The sequence below is a fragment of the Carcharodon carcharias genome, chromosome 31 (assembly GCF_017639515.1).
Source record: "Carcharodon carcharias isolate sCarCar2 chromosome 31, sCarCar2.pri, whole genome shotgun sequence".
Lineage (NCBI taxonomy): Eukaryota > Metazoa > Chordata > Chondrichthyes > Lamniformes > Lamnidae > Carcharodon > Carcharodon carcharias.
The window spans coordinates 25,397,050-25,411,679 of record NC_054497.1 but is presented as its reverse complement, the minus strand read 5'-3'; the positions used below and the strand labels follow the sequence as shown (position 1 = coordinate 25,411,679).

The window sequence follows — 14,630 nt, the reverse complement described above, 5'->3', positions numbered from 1 at the left end:
ATGCAGGAAATACAGCAGCCAACTTACGATAGAGGTAAAAGATGCCATGGCACAGCAACAAGGTTGTTTTTTCTTTATTCTTTCATAGTATGCGGGTGTCGCTGGCAAGGCCAACATTTGTTGCCCATCCCTAATTGCCTTTGAACTGAGTGGCTTGCTAACTCATTTCAGAGGACAGTTTAGGAGTCAACTACATTGGTGTGGGTCTAGAGTCACATTTAGACTAGGCCAGGTAAAGGGCATTTTGTTTTCAACCAGAATGAAACTTTGTCAAAAGAATATTGATGCAAACATTGACATGATATAATTTATTAAACAGCTTTTTCCACACATCCTTTGTATGGTAGTTAGCATTCTTTAGCAATCTTTGTCCACCTAATAATCTGGGTTTGTTTTCTGAGAGCTTCATATTGATACCAAGCACCATCACCTCTCTGCCAGATGGGTTCCTACAACAATTGATGATAATCATTGTGGTCACCATCACCAATTCAAATTCCCCCAGCTGCTGTGGTGGGATTTGAACCCGTGCCCCCAGAGCATTAGCCTGGGCCTCTGGATTACTAGCCCAGTGACATTATCACTTCGCCACCATCTCCCCATAGATAACCAGATTTTTTTTTATGATGTTGATTGAAGAATAAATATTGACTAAGGCACCAAGGCAAACTCTCCTTCAAATAGTGCCATGGCATCTTTTACCTCTACCTGAAATGCAAGATAGGGTCTCGGTTAATGTCTCATTCAGAAGGGAACATCTTCAAACGTGCAGCAGTCCCTCAGTACTGCACTGGAGTGTACCTGGATTAAATGCTAAAGTCTCTTGACTGTGAGAGGAGATCAATTTAAAAAAAAAGTGACAACTATCCAACACCGATTCTTGCAGTTAAAACAGGCATTCAGGTATTTATTTAACCTGAGTACTCGACTTGAGAAAGATTTAGTGCTGTTACTAGGCAGAAAGAGTGAGGAAATGATTCATTATGAAACATGTGACTTCCCTCATCCCAAAGGAGGCTCAATACTCAAACAAAAATGTTGGGGTTTAATGGATTAGTATCACGCTGGCATAGCTGAATTTTTGTGTAATTCTATATAACCTTACCCATAGCAAGCAGCAAGAGAGCATTACATGTAGTTTTTCATTAATGAGGAGAAATTTGTAGCAATCATAGCAAGTCTCTAGGTATGTCAGGATATTAAATAAGAGGATTACTTTGCAAAACTCCAATTTCAAGACACTTTCATACATCTTGCTTTTATTATTCAGCAACACAGCTAATCAACAGAGAATCAATGACTTACTGCTGTTCAGTTGTTCAGCTTCAAAGCTCTGCGGCTGACATGGAGGTATCAGCAGGGTCAGATGTGAGGCAAGCACTACAAGATGTGACGGTCACAAAGGAGAAGCTTATTTCACTTCCGTCAGGGCAATTAACATGTTTACAGAGAGCAGGTACAAAGTTTGCCCAATAGCTTGAAATAATGGAAAATACAGATCAGGTCAAAGTAAGCAATGCAGCTTGCATGATGAACAATAGGCTAAGGATGCCAATACTAAATTCTCAAGCCTGCAACTAGAATAAGAGAATAGATATCATCTCCACACCAACACAATAATGGATTCCTAGATTCAGCTTTAATCCGTGCCTTTAAAAAAGTGGCTGGATTAACGCGTGTTGAGAAAGGGAATTGAAAGTTAGAGATATCATTAACGATACTGCTCAATATGTCAGGAGGATTTTGGGGAAAATAAATGTGTATTTATCCACAGGTGGTGGTAAGATTAAGGTGGAGCTCACATCGGAACATCCATAATTCAGGACCGGTAAGGCTAGGTGGGACACATGGCCTTCCTCACTTGACTTTCTGTTTCTGTGTAACTGTTCAAGCTCCTGTATGAGGTACATGTATTGTGGTAAAAGATTTCACACATACCACAATAGCCAGAGACACATAGAGTAGAAAACGAAGAGTGGTGCAATACATTGAAGAATTCTGCAGTTTGAAGAACAATCGAGTTTAGCAAACATTTGATGCCATAGTTCTGTTTTAGAAGCAAAAGGTCCCTAACCAAAAGAACTCTCAAGGTACCTCAGCATTACTCACTAGTCCCAGTATCTTCCTAAAAGAAGCTAGTGTGACTGAAGCACCATCCTCTTAAATGGGGTAATCTGGTGATTTCCGAGCATGGCATATCACAATCAGCTTCCATCAACATTGCATCCCTGTTTGTAAAGAGATCTAGGGTTATTGGTCATTCAGTTCCAACAGTGATATTGTACGGCCACATTATTCAGTGGGTAACGAAGGCCTGGAGACCAGGCTTTCTGTGATTCACTGCTCCCCCCCTGGTTTTCCCGTCCTTTTTCTTCTCTGTGATTTTGTGGTCTTGCCTTTCAGGGGTTTTTTGACCTGATCATGAGAACCTTTCCACTTCTTTCCCTTCTGATTTTTCACACCGGATGAGTGCAGGGCAGAGGTCAGCGAAGAGATTCTGGAAAACAAAGAGGAACAGAAGCTTCAGAGTCCAAGATGTTGCTGGGAGGCCTCAATCTATTAATTGGGAGCTTGAAATACACTCTACTGATTGTAATTCAAAACATCAACTCTCTCCATGTGATGTCCTCGGTGTCCAAGGCTCGCTAATTAAGGCTCATTGGTGTCATGATATCATTATGGGGCAAGGAGAAGAAGCAGGCCCCAAGAACTACCTCAGCCAATACAGAAATCGGCAATGACAGTGCTATTCACCACTCTCAACCATCTGAGCTCACCAACCCTATAAAAATCAACTAGTTCCAATTGTCTGACAATTCAATTGCCACTTGCCTGTTATGCACATTGCTTAATTCAAATTGCAAAATAAAGTAACTTTTTTAAAACACAATAAAGTATATGGGATTATATGGTAATATATTTCTGCACTGAAACCCTAAAAAGGGAAGCAAAGGACAATAAAAACAGAAAATGCTAGAAACGCTCAGATCAGGCAGCGTTTGTCAGAACTCAGCTGAGTAGTTGCAGAATTTTCTGCTTATTTCAGATTTTCAGCGCTCGCAGTATTTTGCTTTTGAAAAAGGAGATACCTTCTCACTCAAATTATTAACTTTACTAATTGTTAATGGCTTAAGGGGAGATTTATTAGATTTAATTATCAAAATCATGAAGAGTTTTGAAAGAATAAATAAGGAGAAACAGTTCCCATTGGCAGGAGGGTCGGTAGCCTGAAAACACAGATTTAAGGTGACTGGCAAAAGAACCAAAGGTGACATGAGAAAACTTTTTTTTTTACAGAACGAGTGGTTAAGATTTGGAATAACTGCCTGAGAGTGTGGTGCAGGCAGATTCAATCACAGCTTTCAAAAGGGAATTGGAGTAGCATATAAAAATTGCAGGATTACAGACAAAGGGAGGTGCCATGGGACTAGGCAAGTTGTTCTTGGGAGCCAGCATGGTCTTGACAGGCCAAATGGCCTCTTCTGTGCTGTAACCAGTCTATAATTCTAAGATAGTTTACCAAGCTCCAGCAACCTAACAAGTAAATAAATTTCTCCTAAACTCTTTCCATGATCATTTTAAATTGATGACTCTCCATCACTGATTTCCCCAGCTGGAAAAAATGGTCTTTCCCTATTTACAGTTACTAAGGGTTATGTAAGTATGAAGATTCATAAAGATTCCATATCCTTCATGTTGCAGTGGGACTAGTCTCTCACCAGACTAAAAGCTTCCCATCCCTTTTCCACCATCCTATCTAAAAGCTTCCCAATCCCTTAGCATCATCCTATCTAACGTAACTTAATGACTTTTGAATTCTACACCTCTAGAAATAAACCAGGAGTTCTTGTGGTTCGAGTCCCACCCCAGGACTTGATGGCCAAGGAAGGTGTGTTCATAACATAACCAAGCAGGTTGAGTATCAACCTTCAAATCCGTCCAGCACATGGTAGATGGTAAGAACGGGAGAGATTCCTGGTCAGCCATGAGTTGGAGCCTCCACCATCACCATCCATAGCTCCAGACTACAACATGCATGTAAAAGCGCAGGTTACCACAGCAACACAAGTAAAATTTAACGCACCATTTCCGGAAATAAACACCTGTTCTTGTTTTCTTAGCATTTTTGCTGGCCTGCAATACTGTTGTTAATTATTTATTCACCTTTACTCCTAGGTATTTTAGTCTTCTACCCACTCAGTTCAGGAGATGTTTCTATTTTTATGACTGAAGTTCATTGCCTCAACATCTGATGAATTTCATTTGGCATCTAACTGCCCAGTCTGCAAGTTTTTGAACGTCTTCTTATACAATGCTGCATTTTCCCACAATGTTAGCAATTCCCACCTCTTCCAGTTCATCATCCTGCGTTTCTGATAAACTTTGGAGTACCAACTTTTCTTCTACAGGGGTCTAAAGAGTTACTCCATCAGTTGATCCATATCCTCCACTGGGAAACTATGTTCACACATTCACCAGCATTTATTGGGGGGTGGGGGGGGATGAAATATTGATTGTCAAACATTGACCCTCTATAATTAGACTCCCTCCTCTTCCCAAAGTAGTTTACCTTTCTAAATTTTCTTTTTCATTTGCTTATTAAAGCACTAACACTTTTATATTATCTAAAGCCTTCTTGTATCTCTCTTTTTTGCCCTTCTAATCGCCTTTCTCACTGACCCAATGAAACTTTCAATAATTCTCAATATTTTTTAACGTGTTTCCCCCTTTAAAAGTTTCAATTCTGTTTTCACCTTTTCTATCTCAACGGGGAGGGGCACATTGATTTTGTACTCTCCGACATTTGAAGATTTGCATTTGCCAAGTTGGTTGTTTGCTATCTTTTCTGGTGAGCTAACTTGGGCCAGGTCTCTTCTAATCTTGTTGAACTTTGCCTTTTTTTCCCCCACTTTAGCATCCTTAACTGTGACTCAATATGGCCACACCTCCCCTCCACTAAAAGATTTACTGCCTGGTCACATCCTCAAGTATTTCGCCTACCTTGCAGACATTATGGGCTCAGCTGCTTTCCTTGGTAGAGGGTTGTCTCTTTTCACAGGCGAGTCCTCGTCCACATTTTCCTTCTTCACAGTCTGCTGTTCCTCAATGTCTTCAGGCTACAAAAATAAACCACCAAAAAAATCCACTTATTCCCTACTTGGTGACATGAGGACAAAATCATACTTGCAGGCACCAACTTTTAACACTCAGTTACTGGTAGCAGTAAGAGTTGAATCGTAATCTCCAACATCCAGTTTAAAGTCTTCAATTTTGATGCTTTAGGAGCCCAGGAGCCAAACTGCTTTCTACATCAGCTCCATTTCAGAAGATAACTGAAGCAGGATAAAGTGCAGCTACATTAGGAGATGTAGGTCAGGCGACCAAAAGCTGACTCAAAGAGGAGCGTCTTAAAAGGAGAGGCAAGTCCTAAGCTCTGGAATCCCGTCCCTAAACCTCTGTTTCTACCTCACTCTGCTCTTTTAAGACACTTCTTAAAACCTACCTCTTTTGACCATCTGCCCTATTAACTCCTTACACACCTTGGTGTCAGATTTTCAGTGTCAAATGTTGTTTGATTATGTTCTTGTGAAGTACTTTGGGTCATTTTACCATGTTTAAGGCACTACATGAATGCATGTTGTTGCTGTAAAAGCAGAGTCGTTAAAACAAAGTTCCCACTGTATGTTCAATTATACATTAAGTATATTCCTCCTTCACAACTGAAAGAAAAAAAGACCCTGTGCTTATGCAGCACTTTGAAGTGTTGTCACTGTTGTAATATAGAGAAATGCAATGACCAATTTGTGCACAGTAAGATCCCACAAAAAAGTAATGAGGCAAATGGACAATCGATTTCAGTGAAATTGGTCGAGAGGTAAGTGCTGGTGGCCAGGACACTGGGGAGAACTCATCTACTCTTTTCCAGAATAGTACCATGGCAATTTTTGTAATCCATCTACAAGGGAAACCATTGCCTTGGATTTAACGTCCGAAAAGTAAGCACCCACAGTGCTTCTTTGTACCACACTGAAGCTTAAAATTTAAAATACAAGAGTGAAGTCTTTGTCTCCAGCAGTTCACCACTAAGTAAGCTCTAATTCTGGTGGCATCATTGACAGCGAGGTGTCCCAAACAACTGCAGGTTTTTGAACTGGGAACTGCAACTTCCATCCAGGGGTGAACAAAAGCCAAGCATTCAAACTGGCTGAATACCAGTGAACTGGTTTCCTTCTCAGATGGATTAAAAAACACTGACAGAACTATTTTGAAGAACAGCAGATTAGTTCTTCCCAGGGTCCTGCCCACCAGCACCTGCCTCTCAACCAATATCACTGAAAATCGATTATTTATCTCATTGCTTCTTGTGGGATCTTACTGTGCACAAATTGGTCATTCCCTATATTACAGCAGTGACAACACTTTAGAAGTGGCTGCAGGACACTTTGGAATGCCATGAAAAGTGCTGCATAAATGCAAAGGAGAAATTTTCTGCATGTGTAATTGAATAAACAGTCCGAACTTTGATCCCCAGGAGCTTGGGGAACCTAGTTTCCCCCTTCTTCATGGCAACACCTCCGCCAATCAGAGTTGGCTTGCCAACCAATCAGCACTCTTCTCTCCTGTAATATAAATTGTTGTACTGACTGGGTGCCCTGCTTATATTTCCTGGTTACTCTGAATAATTTGTCAGAGCAGTCTAAATAAAAAGCACTCCCCCCACCCATAATGTATTTTCAATTACATTGTTAAGGTTAAGAGAAACAGGTGATGGGTATTAATTGTCTTTGAGCACATATAAATAGAGGATAACGGGGACACTGGGTTCAGTGGGAGGAGAGCTGAGACTGAACAGGTCAATAAACACTCTTAATAAAGAAAACCTCTTGTGCCTTGATTTCAGCTTCTTCGGTTTGGATCCTATTAACACATGCCACCCAACTCCCTCAAACTAGTGCAACAGCGTAATGGAACAATGGCCTACCAAGCTTCTGCCTGTGGAGGCACAGAATGGATGGCCTGTAGTGGAAGAATTAAAACAGGACTGCAGTCAGAAATAATACAGTTCAGTCAGCACCTGTAAAGACAGGTTATGATGTTTCAGCCGAGTGCTCTTCAACAAACTGAATATAATTTTGGCAACATTTTTAAATAGTAATTTCTTTTAGGTGATATACTCCGCAGCTTAGTGACATTTTTGCCTGCACCTATCAAACACAACTACATCAATTACTAAAAGTTGTGTTACAGGTTAGCAAGGCCATAAAAAAGCAAACCATGCTCTAGGCTTTATGTCAAGAGGGATAGATTTGAAAAATAGGGAAGTTATGCTCAACCTGCATTAAACTTTAGTTAGACCACACTTATAGAGTACTTTGTGCAGTTCTGGTCACCATATTAGAAAAAAGAATATAGAGGCACTGGGGAGGGTGCAGAGAAGATTTACAAGGATGATACCAGAAACAGGTGGGTGTACGTATCAGTAAAGGAATGACGGGCTGGGTCTCCTCTCACCCGAGAAAAAAAATGGTGGAGGGTGACTGAATAGAGGTCTTTAAAATAATGAATAATTTTGATAAGAATGGATGCAGAGAATGTTTCCTCTTGAGGGGAAGAGCATAACTAGAGGACATCAATATAAGATAGTCACTAAGAAACCCAATAAGGAATTCAGAAGAAGCTTCTTTGGCCAAAGAGTGATGAGAATGTGGAACTCACTGCCACAGGGAATGGATGAAGCAAATAGTATCGATGCATTTAAGGGGAAGCTAGATAAACTTATAAGGGAGAAGGGAATAGATGGTTAAGATGGTAGATTTAGATGAGGAGAGATGGGAGGAGGCTTGAGTGGTATAAACATTGGTATGAACTGACTGGGCTGAATGACCTGTTTCTGTGTCATATATCCTATGTAATCAATCCTATGTACGTGGTTGTATCCTTCAGCTTCAACCATTTACTCACCTGGTTTGCACCAAGGTTGAACAAATTGGCAGCAGTCAGATCTAAACTGCTGACCGTTGTCACAGTAACGGTGTGGTTTGGATGGTCATACTGAATGGACTCCATCTTGGATGTTGCCAGTTGATCCAACTCATCAGCTTCCTCTGTAAGTGAACATGAAACAATGCAATCATCCTGAAGCCTGCATATTCCAAGCCAGGGGCAGCCACATATCAGCTAGATTCAAGATATGCAGCTGAGCTGTACAAAGGTACTTAACTGGCTGTAAAGCACTTTGGGAATCCTAAGGTCGTGAAAAGGCACTATAATGGTGATAACTTACATTTACTTAGTGCCCTTAACATAGTAAAATGACTCAAAATGCTTCACAGGAGTGTAATCAAACACAATTTAAAACCGAGACACGAGATATTAGAACAGGTGACAAACAGGAGGTTTTAAAGGGCATTTTAAAAGAGGCGAGAGATGTAAATAGGTTCAGAGGTTTCGGGAGGAAATTCTAAAGCTGAACACAAAAAAAAAAGCAGATATAAATGCAAGTTCCTTTCTTTCTTGTACAAATATCAGACGCTATATTTCTCTCTCCGATGGGTGTCAGAGACACAAAGTGTAATACTCCTGATTCATTTCCCAACGAAACCAAAATTCACAACGTGGAACGGCTATGCTTCCAATGTCAATGTGAGTGGTGCTGAGAGGCCCCGGGTTTGAGCCCATCTGTGTTAGTAAGATGCCAGCCATGAGTCAATAGAAGCGCTCTTGCCTTTGGGTCAAAGGGTTGCTGCTTCAAGTCCCACTCCAGAGACTTTATCACAAAATCCAGGCTGCTATCCTGTGCAGTACTGGGGGAGTGCTGAACCATCGGCGGTGCCATCACCCCTCTCAGTTGGATAATAACAGATCCCTTGGCACTATTCGGAAAAGAGTAACAAAGTTCTCCGAGGTGACCTGGCCAATATTTATCCCATAATCAACATCACTAAAACAGATTATCTGGATATTATTACTTTGCAATGTGTGGAATCTTGCTGTGCACAAATGGGCTGCTCGGTTTCCTACATTATAACAGTGGCTGTGCTTCAAAAATGCTTAATTGGCTGTAAAGTGCTTCGACTGTCCACAGGACGTGAAAGATATATAAATGCAAGCCTTTCATGTCAGCTGATCTCAGTCAGAGTGGCAAATTGGGAGCTACAGTTGGCCTGAGCGTCCAAACTATGGAGGAGTAAATCAGCTACACTCTGCATTTGCTGGTTGGGGGGTGGGGGGCGGTATGTGTGTGTGTGCATACGCCTGTGTGGTATATATGTCAGCATGGATCTGGGTCAGTTGAGGGCAGAATTGAACTTCACTAAGATGACCATTACATCAGAATACCCATTGACATTTTCCAGGCTCATGCAGCAAGAATGGACCAGATATTGAGGGCAGTGCCATGGACAGAGCAATCCAGTGAGAGGCACTGACTCCAGAGGCTAAGGGGAAATTGGTGGTGGGGGTGGGAGTGGTGCTGGGAGGGTTGGGGGGGCAGGGGGAGCTTTAACTCTCTTACCAAAGGAGACAGATCAAGATCTCCTTTCAAAACGTTATGGAGATAGAGAAATCAGCGGACAGGAGGTGCATTTAAAGACCCAACAGGCATAATACTGGAAGGAAAGCAGGGCCTGTAGAACCATACTTCCAGCAAGACTCAGGAGAAAAATAGAGAAGCTTTTGAGGAGGCTTTCATTGCTCCAGTCTGATCCGTGCTCCAGTGATGAGCCATAATGGTCAGGCTACAGCAGGTGGATGTTGGAGTCGCATAACTGTGGTTAAAGGATTGCTGGTATTGAGAGCTTTTTTTAAACCAAAACCTGAGGAAAAATTGTCCCTTGATTGCACAACTCAACAAGAAATGGGAAGTTTAAACTTGCAGTAGAAGATAAAAGTTACCTAAAGCTTCTTGTCTTTCCTTGAACATCTTCACATATTCTTTATGTCTCTGCAAGTCAGTAAAGAGTATGGTTATGAAAATTATGAAAAGGTTATGAAATATTACAGCATAGTTGCATTGTGCACCCCCAATTTTCAGCATTTCACCATTGGAAGCCATGCCTTCAGCGACCAAGTCAACATGCTCTGGAACTCCTTCCCCCAGCACAATTTCTTGTCCATGCTGCCATTCTTGCTGAATGGGAGCCCAGAAGTCAGGATTATAAAGATTGTCATTAATAAATCTAATAGGAAATTCAGAAAGAACTCTTTTACCCAAGTGTGGCTAGAACGTGGAACTCACTACCACTACTCCAAGGAGGAGGTGAGGCGACGAAGGGGAATCTAGATAAACACAAAGGAGGAAGGAATAGAAAGATGGAGTTAGATGATAGGTGGGAGGAGGCTCACGTGGAGCCTAAGCATCAGGGTGTGGACCTCTTGAGCCGAATGGCCTGTTTCTGCACTGTAAATATGTTTGACTTCTCTGCCTCTCTTTCCTCCTCAAGACACTCTTTAAAACCTACCTCAGTGACCAAACTGTTGGACAGCTGTCGTAATATATCCATATGTGGCTCAGTGAAAAACTTTGTTTAAACAATCACTCCTGTCAAACACCTCATGACATTTTACTGGGTTAAAGGTACTAGTTCCGATTGCGGAGCATATTTGTTAGCTAAATATCTTTATAATGAATGTCAAAAAGATACAGGAAAAGCTAGCTCAGTGCGTTAGGGTGACAATGTAATGCACACCAGGAATGTTCCACATTAAAACCCAGTCTGAGTTTACTTACCTGAGTACATGGCAACTGGACTCAGTATCCCTAGGGTATCCTTTTGCCTGACATCATCTCCTCTTTGATCCTGTCCTCCAGTCCTTCCCCTTTGTTATCCTCCCACCCCCGAGAACCCCTTACCATTCTATTTCCTCGGCTCTGCTAAATCCCTAACTTCTTGCAGTTCTACGTGACAACAGTGATTACACTTCCCTGGTGTAAAGAGTGTTTAGGGGGCTTAAGGTCATTGCAAGTTATCCAACATTGCAGCAAAAGGGTCCATTTTGTAATGCTGGCTGCAGAATCTTTCCAGGTTATCATTTGTCAAGTCTTTTAACAGTGGCACATAGAAATATATTTGCATCTTCTGTGTAGATGCAATATTTGTCCGTGAAACTGCTGCATCCTTTTGTGTCTGTTTAGTGAACAAAATGCAAGGCTGTCTTTCTGACAGGTCATCAGACTGAAACGTTAACTTTGTTCCTGTCTGCACAGATGCTGAGTATTTCCAGCATTTTCTGTTTCCTTATCTGATCTCCAACATTCACAGTATTTTACTTTTGAAGCAATCACGTGGTGTCCATACGAGTGCACTTTCCCAGTGGGGATAAGGAAGTGGTCGTTATGGATGTTCTCTCCCAACCCCAAAACCAAACCCGAATGTACCAGATAAGGCTCAACATGCCCTGATTCAACTTCCCTACTCTGCTACAGTGCAGACAGACTAACTCAGCACAGAGCAGGGACTGAACCTAGCACCGTCATGGTCAGAGTTAATTTACTAACAGCTGTGAAATGAGCACAAAAATATATTTCTATTGGCAGCAACAGTACTATTCTGCTGCCAATAATTCACACCAGGACCTTAGAAACCTATTACACATCACATCCTATCTAAAGGGAAGCCAAACCTAAATTATACATACGCGTTAAATATGTATCGTCCACATTCTAAAGATTATTCTGCTTTAATGGCTGTTCTGCTAATTTTCTTCATTAGGGAGTCAGTGGTTAGGTGTGGCATCATTCATATTGTCAGCAAGCCTTCATTAATAATTAAGTTTTATAAAAATAAATTCTACCCTATCTTTATGCCAGAGTAGAATAATCACTTCCAAAGTGACATGCAATATATATGTGACACCATTTGTTTTTAATTCCCAGAGCTGTTGAATCTATCTTCTTGGGCAGTCCCTCGGGTTTGAGGATGTCTTACTTCCTCCCTGGTTCGAGGCCCCCCCCCCCACCCCAAATCCCGAGATGGCTGATAAGTCCAATGCGCGATCTGGAGACCCCGCCGCATGTGCGGCAAGTGGTGCCTGCACATTTGGGTAGACGGGTTATTTGGAGGTTTGTGCACTCCCTCCGATGCCTCAACTTCGCCTCTGGGCGTTCCTGATGAAGTCTCCCAATGTGTTCAGTCACGAGCGAGGGACTCCCATGAATTGGCGGGTATGTTTGATCTCTTCAGGGATGCTTTGAGGACATCCCTAAAGCAGTTCTCCTGGGAGTCTCCTGCCGTGACACAGTTCCAAGTAGAGCAGTTGCTTCGGGAGTCTGGTGTCAGGCATACACACGATATGCCCCTCCCAGCAGAGGTGGTTTTCAGTGACTCCCCCACCACCCCCATACACACACCACCCCCCTTGATGCTGGCCAAGTTGTTTTGGGGGAGGATGCTACTGTTGAATCTGTAATTTCTAATGGAAGAACAACCTGCCCCTTGGAGCAAGCCTTTGGTCATCTACCCCATTAACTCTTTGCATGGTACGGTATCAAATTTTGCTTCTGAGAAGTGTCTTGGGATGTTTTAGTATGTTAAAGTGCTAGACAAATACAATTTGTTGTTACTTCCTCTTTGAGAGCAATCACGCCTGCCAACAGATCCTTTTCAATCAGCATTCTCACCTCCTCTTTCACTCGCCTTTGTTCCTCCTTCAGTTTCACTTTAATTTCTTCCAAAGCCTTTTTCCTCCTCTCAACCTTGCGCTTGTGAAAACCAGTCAGAAATTCCCTTCAAAAGAAATAAACAAAATAACTGCAAGATCGTTTTATAAAATGATGCGATGATACAGTTCACAAGGAGGTCATTCAGCCCATCATTCCTGTGCATGGAACCCTATCAATATGTCCTTCTGTTCCTTTCTCCAACATGTGTTTATCTAGTTTCCCCTTCAATGCATCCAGGTGAATAGTCCTTGTGATAGTGAGTTCCACATTCTCGCTGATCTTTGGTAAAGAACTTTCTCAAACATTCCTCACTCGATCCCTCTAAACACACCCTCCTACATTCACTGCCCCTAAATCTGACCCCAGCCCCCAAACACCACCACCTCCCCAGCTCCCCCCGCACCTCGCAATGAGTGCAGCAGACATCCCTTCCCTATGTTCCACCCCCAAAGTACACATCTCCCAGACCCCCAACTTTCCCACACATCACACCACCCCCCCAAACACACCACCCCACACCTCCCCATACACCACGCACCACCCCACACCACCCCATACCCACCCCCATACACCACACACCACCCCACAACCCCCCCATACACCACCCCACGCCCCCCCCATTCACCACCCCACGCCCCCCCCCATTCACCACCCCACGCCCCCCCCCATTCACCACCCCACGCCCCCCCCATTCACCACCCCACGCCCCCCCCCATTCACCACCCCACGCCCCCCCCATTCACCACCCCACGCCCCCCCCCATTCACCACCCCACGCCCCCCCCCATTCACCACCCCACGCCACCCCCCATTCACCACCCCACGCCCCCCCCATTCACCACCCCACGCCCCCCCCATTCACCACCCCACGCCCCCCCCATTCACCACCCCACGCCCCCCCCCATTCACCACCCCACGCCCCCCCCATTCACCACCCCACGCCCCCCCCCATTCACCACCCCACGCCCCCCCCCCATTCACCACCCCACGCCCCCCCCCATTCACCACCCCACGCCCCCCCCCATTCACCACCCCACGCCCCCCCCCATTCACCACCCCACACCCCCCCCCATTCACCACCCCACACCCCCCCCCCATTCACCACCCCACGCCCCCCCCCATTCACCACCCCACGCCCCCCCCCATTCACCACCCCACGCCCCCCCCCATTCACCACCCCACACCCACCCCCATACACCACCCCACACCCACCCCCATACACCACCCCACACCCACCCCCATACACCACCCCACACCCACCCCCATACACCACCCCACACCCACCCCCATACACCACCCCACACCCACCCCCATACACCACACCCCTCCATACACACACGCCTCCATACACACACGCCCCCACACAAACCGCAGCCCCACCCCCATACACCATCCTCCCCAATCTCGCCCCACAATCACCCCCTCTCCACCCCCCACCCTATCATCCCCAGCCACCCACACACCGCCCCCCCCACGGTTACTGAGGCCCGGATTGAGGTCTCCCCCCCCCTCCCCAGGTCTTCACCTCCGATCCTCCTCGCTGAAGACCAGGACCGTCCGCTCCCGGCCCGTGCTCCCCCCGCGGCCGGTCTTCCCACCCCGCTTCCCCCCGACATGTTTTTTCTTCATTTTTCTCCCGGCAGCCACGCGCGCGTTGCTATTAGCAACAACCAACTTCCGGTCGCGCAAACTCCTCACTTCCGGTCCCGCCCCCTCACCGCGGAGACAGAGAGAGAGAGAGAGAGAGACAGAGTCCCGCTTCCTGCCAGGCTGCGGGGTCGCTGTCTGTCTGAGGGTTATTTTGTCTGAGGGTCACTCACTGTCTAAAGGTCAGTCTCTCACTGTCTGAGGGACACTCTCTGACTGAGGGTCTATCTCATTCTGAGGGGCAATCACTGTCTATCTGAGGTTTACTCTGTCTGAGAGTCACTCCCTCTCTCAGGGCCACTCACTCTCTGCCTGAGGTTCAC

At 44.6% G+C, this 14,630-nt stretch overlaps 1 protein-coding gene across 1 annotated transcript; it reads right to left on the bottom strand.

Moving 5' to 3' along the window:
- Positions 1–1,242: 1,242 nt before the first annotated feature.
- On the bottom strand, positions 1,243–14,304 carry nol12 (nucleolar protein 12). The gene is made up of 6 exons (XM_041177497.1): positions 14,186–14,304; positions 12,620–12,725; positions 9,895–9,943; positions 7,963–8,105; positions 5,002–5,117; positions 1,243–2,497 (listed from the first exon to the last, which is right to left on the bottom strand). The coding sequence occupies exons 1-6, from the start codon at positions 14,287–14,289 to the stop codon at positions 2,338–2,340; spliced, it is 678 nt and encodes a 225-aa protein (XP_041033431.1). The 5' UTR covers positions 14,290–14,304; the 3' UTR covers positions 1,243–2,337.
- Positions 14,305–14,630: the final 326 nt, after the last annotated feature.

Bases quoted from the DNA above. Each gene is read 5' to 3' on its own strand.
- nol12 (XM_041177497.1), bottom strand. From the start codon at position 14,289: ATGAAGAAAAAACATGTCGGGGGGAAGCGGGGTGGGAAGACCGGCCGC. The intron at 9,944-12,619 runs GTGAGAATGCTG...ACTGACTTGCAG, and splicing joins AAAGGCGAGTGAAAGAGGAG to AGACATAAAGAATATGTGAA. The intron at 2,498-5,001 runs GTAGGCGAAATA...TTTGTTTTCCAG, and splicing joins GAGCCCATAATGTCTGCAAG to AATCTCTTCGCTGACCTCTG.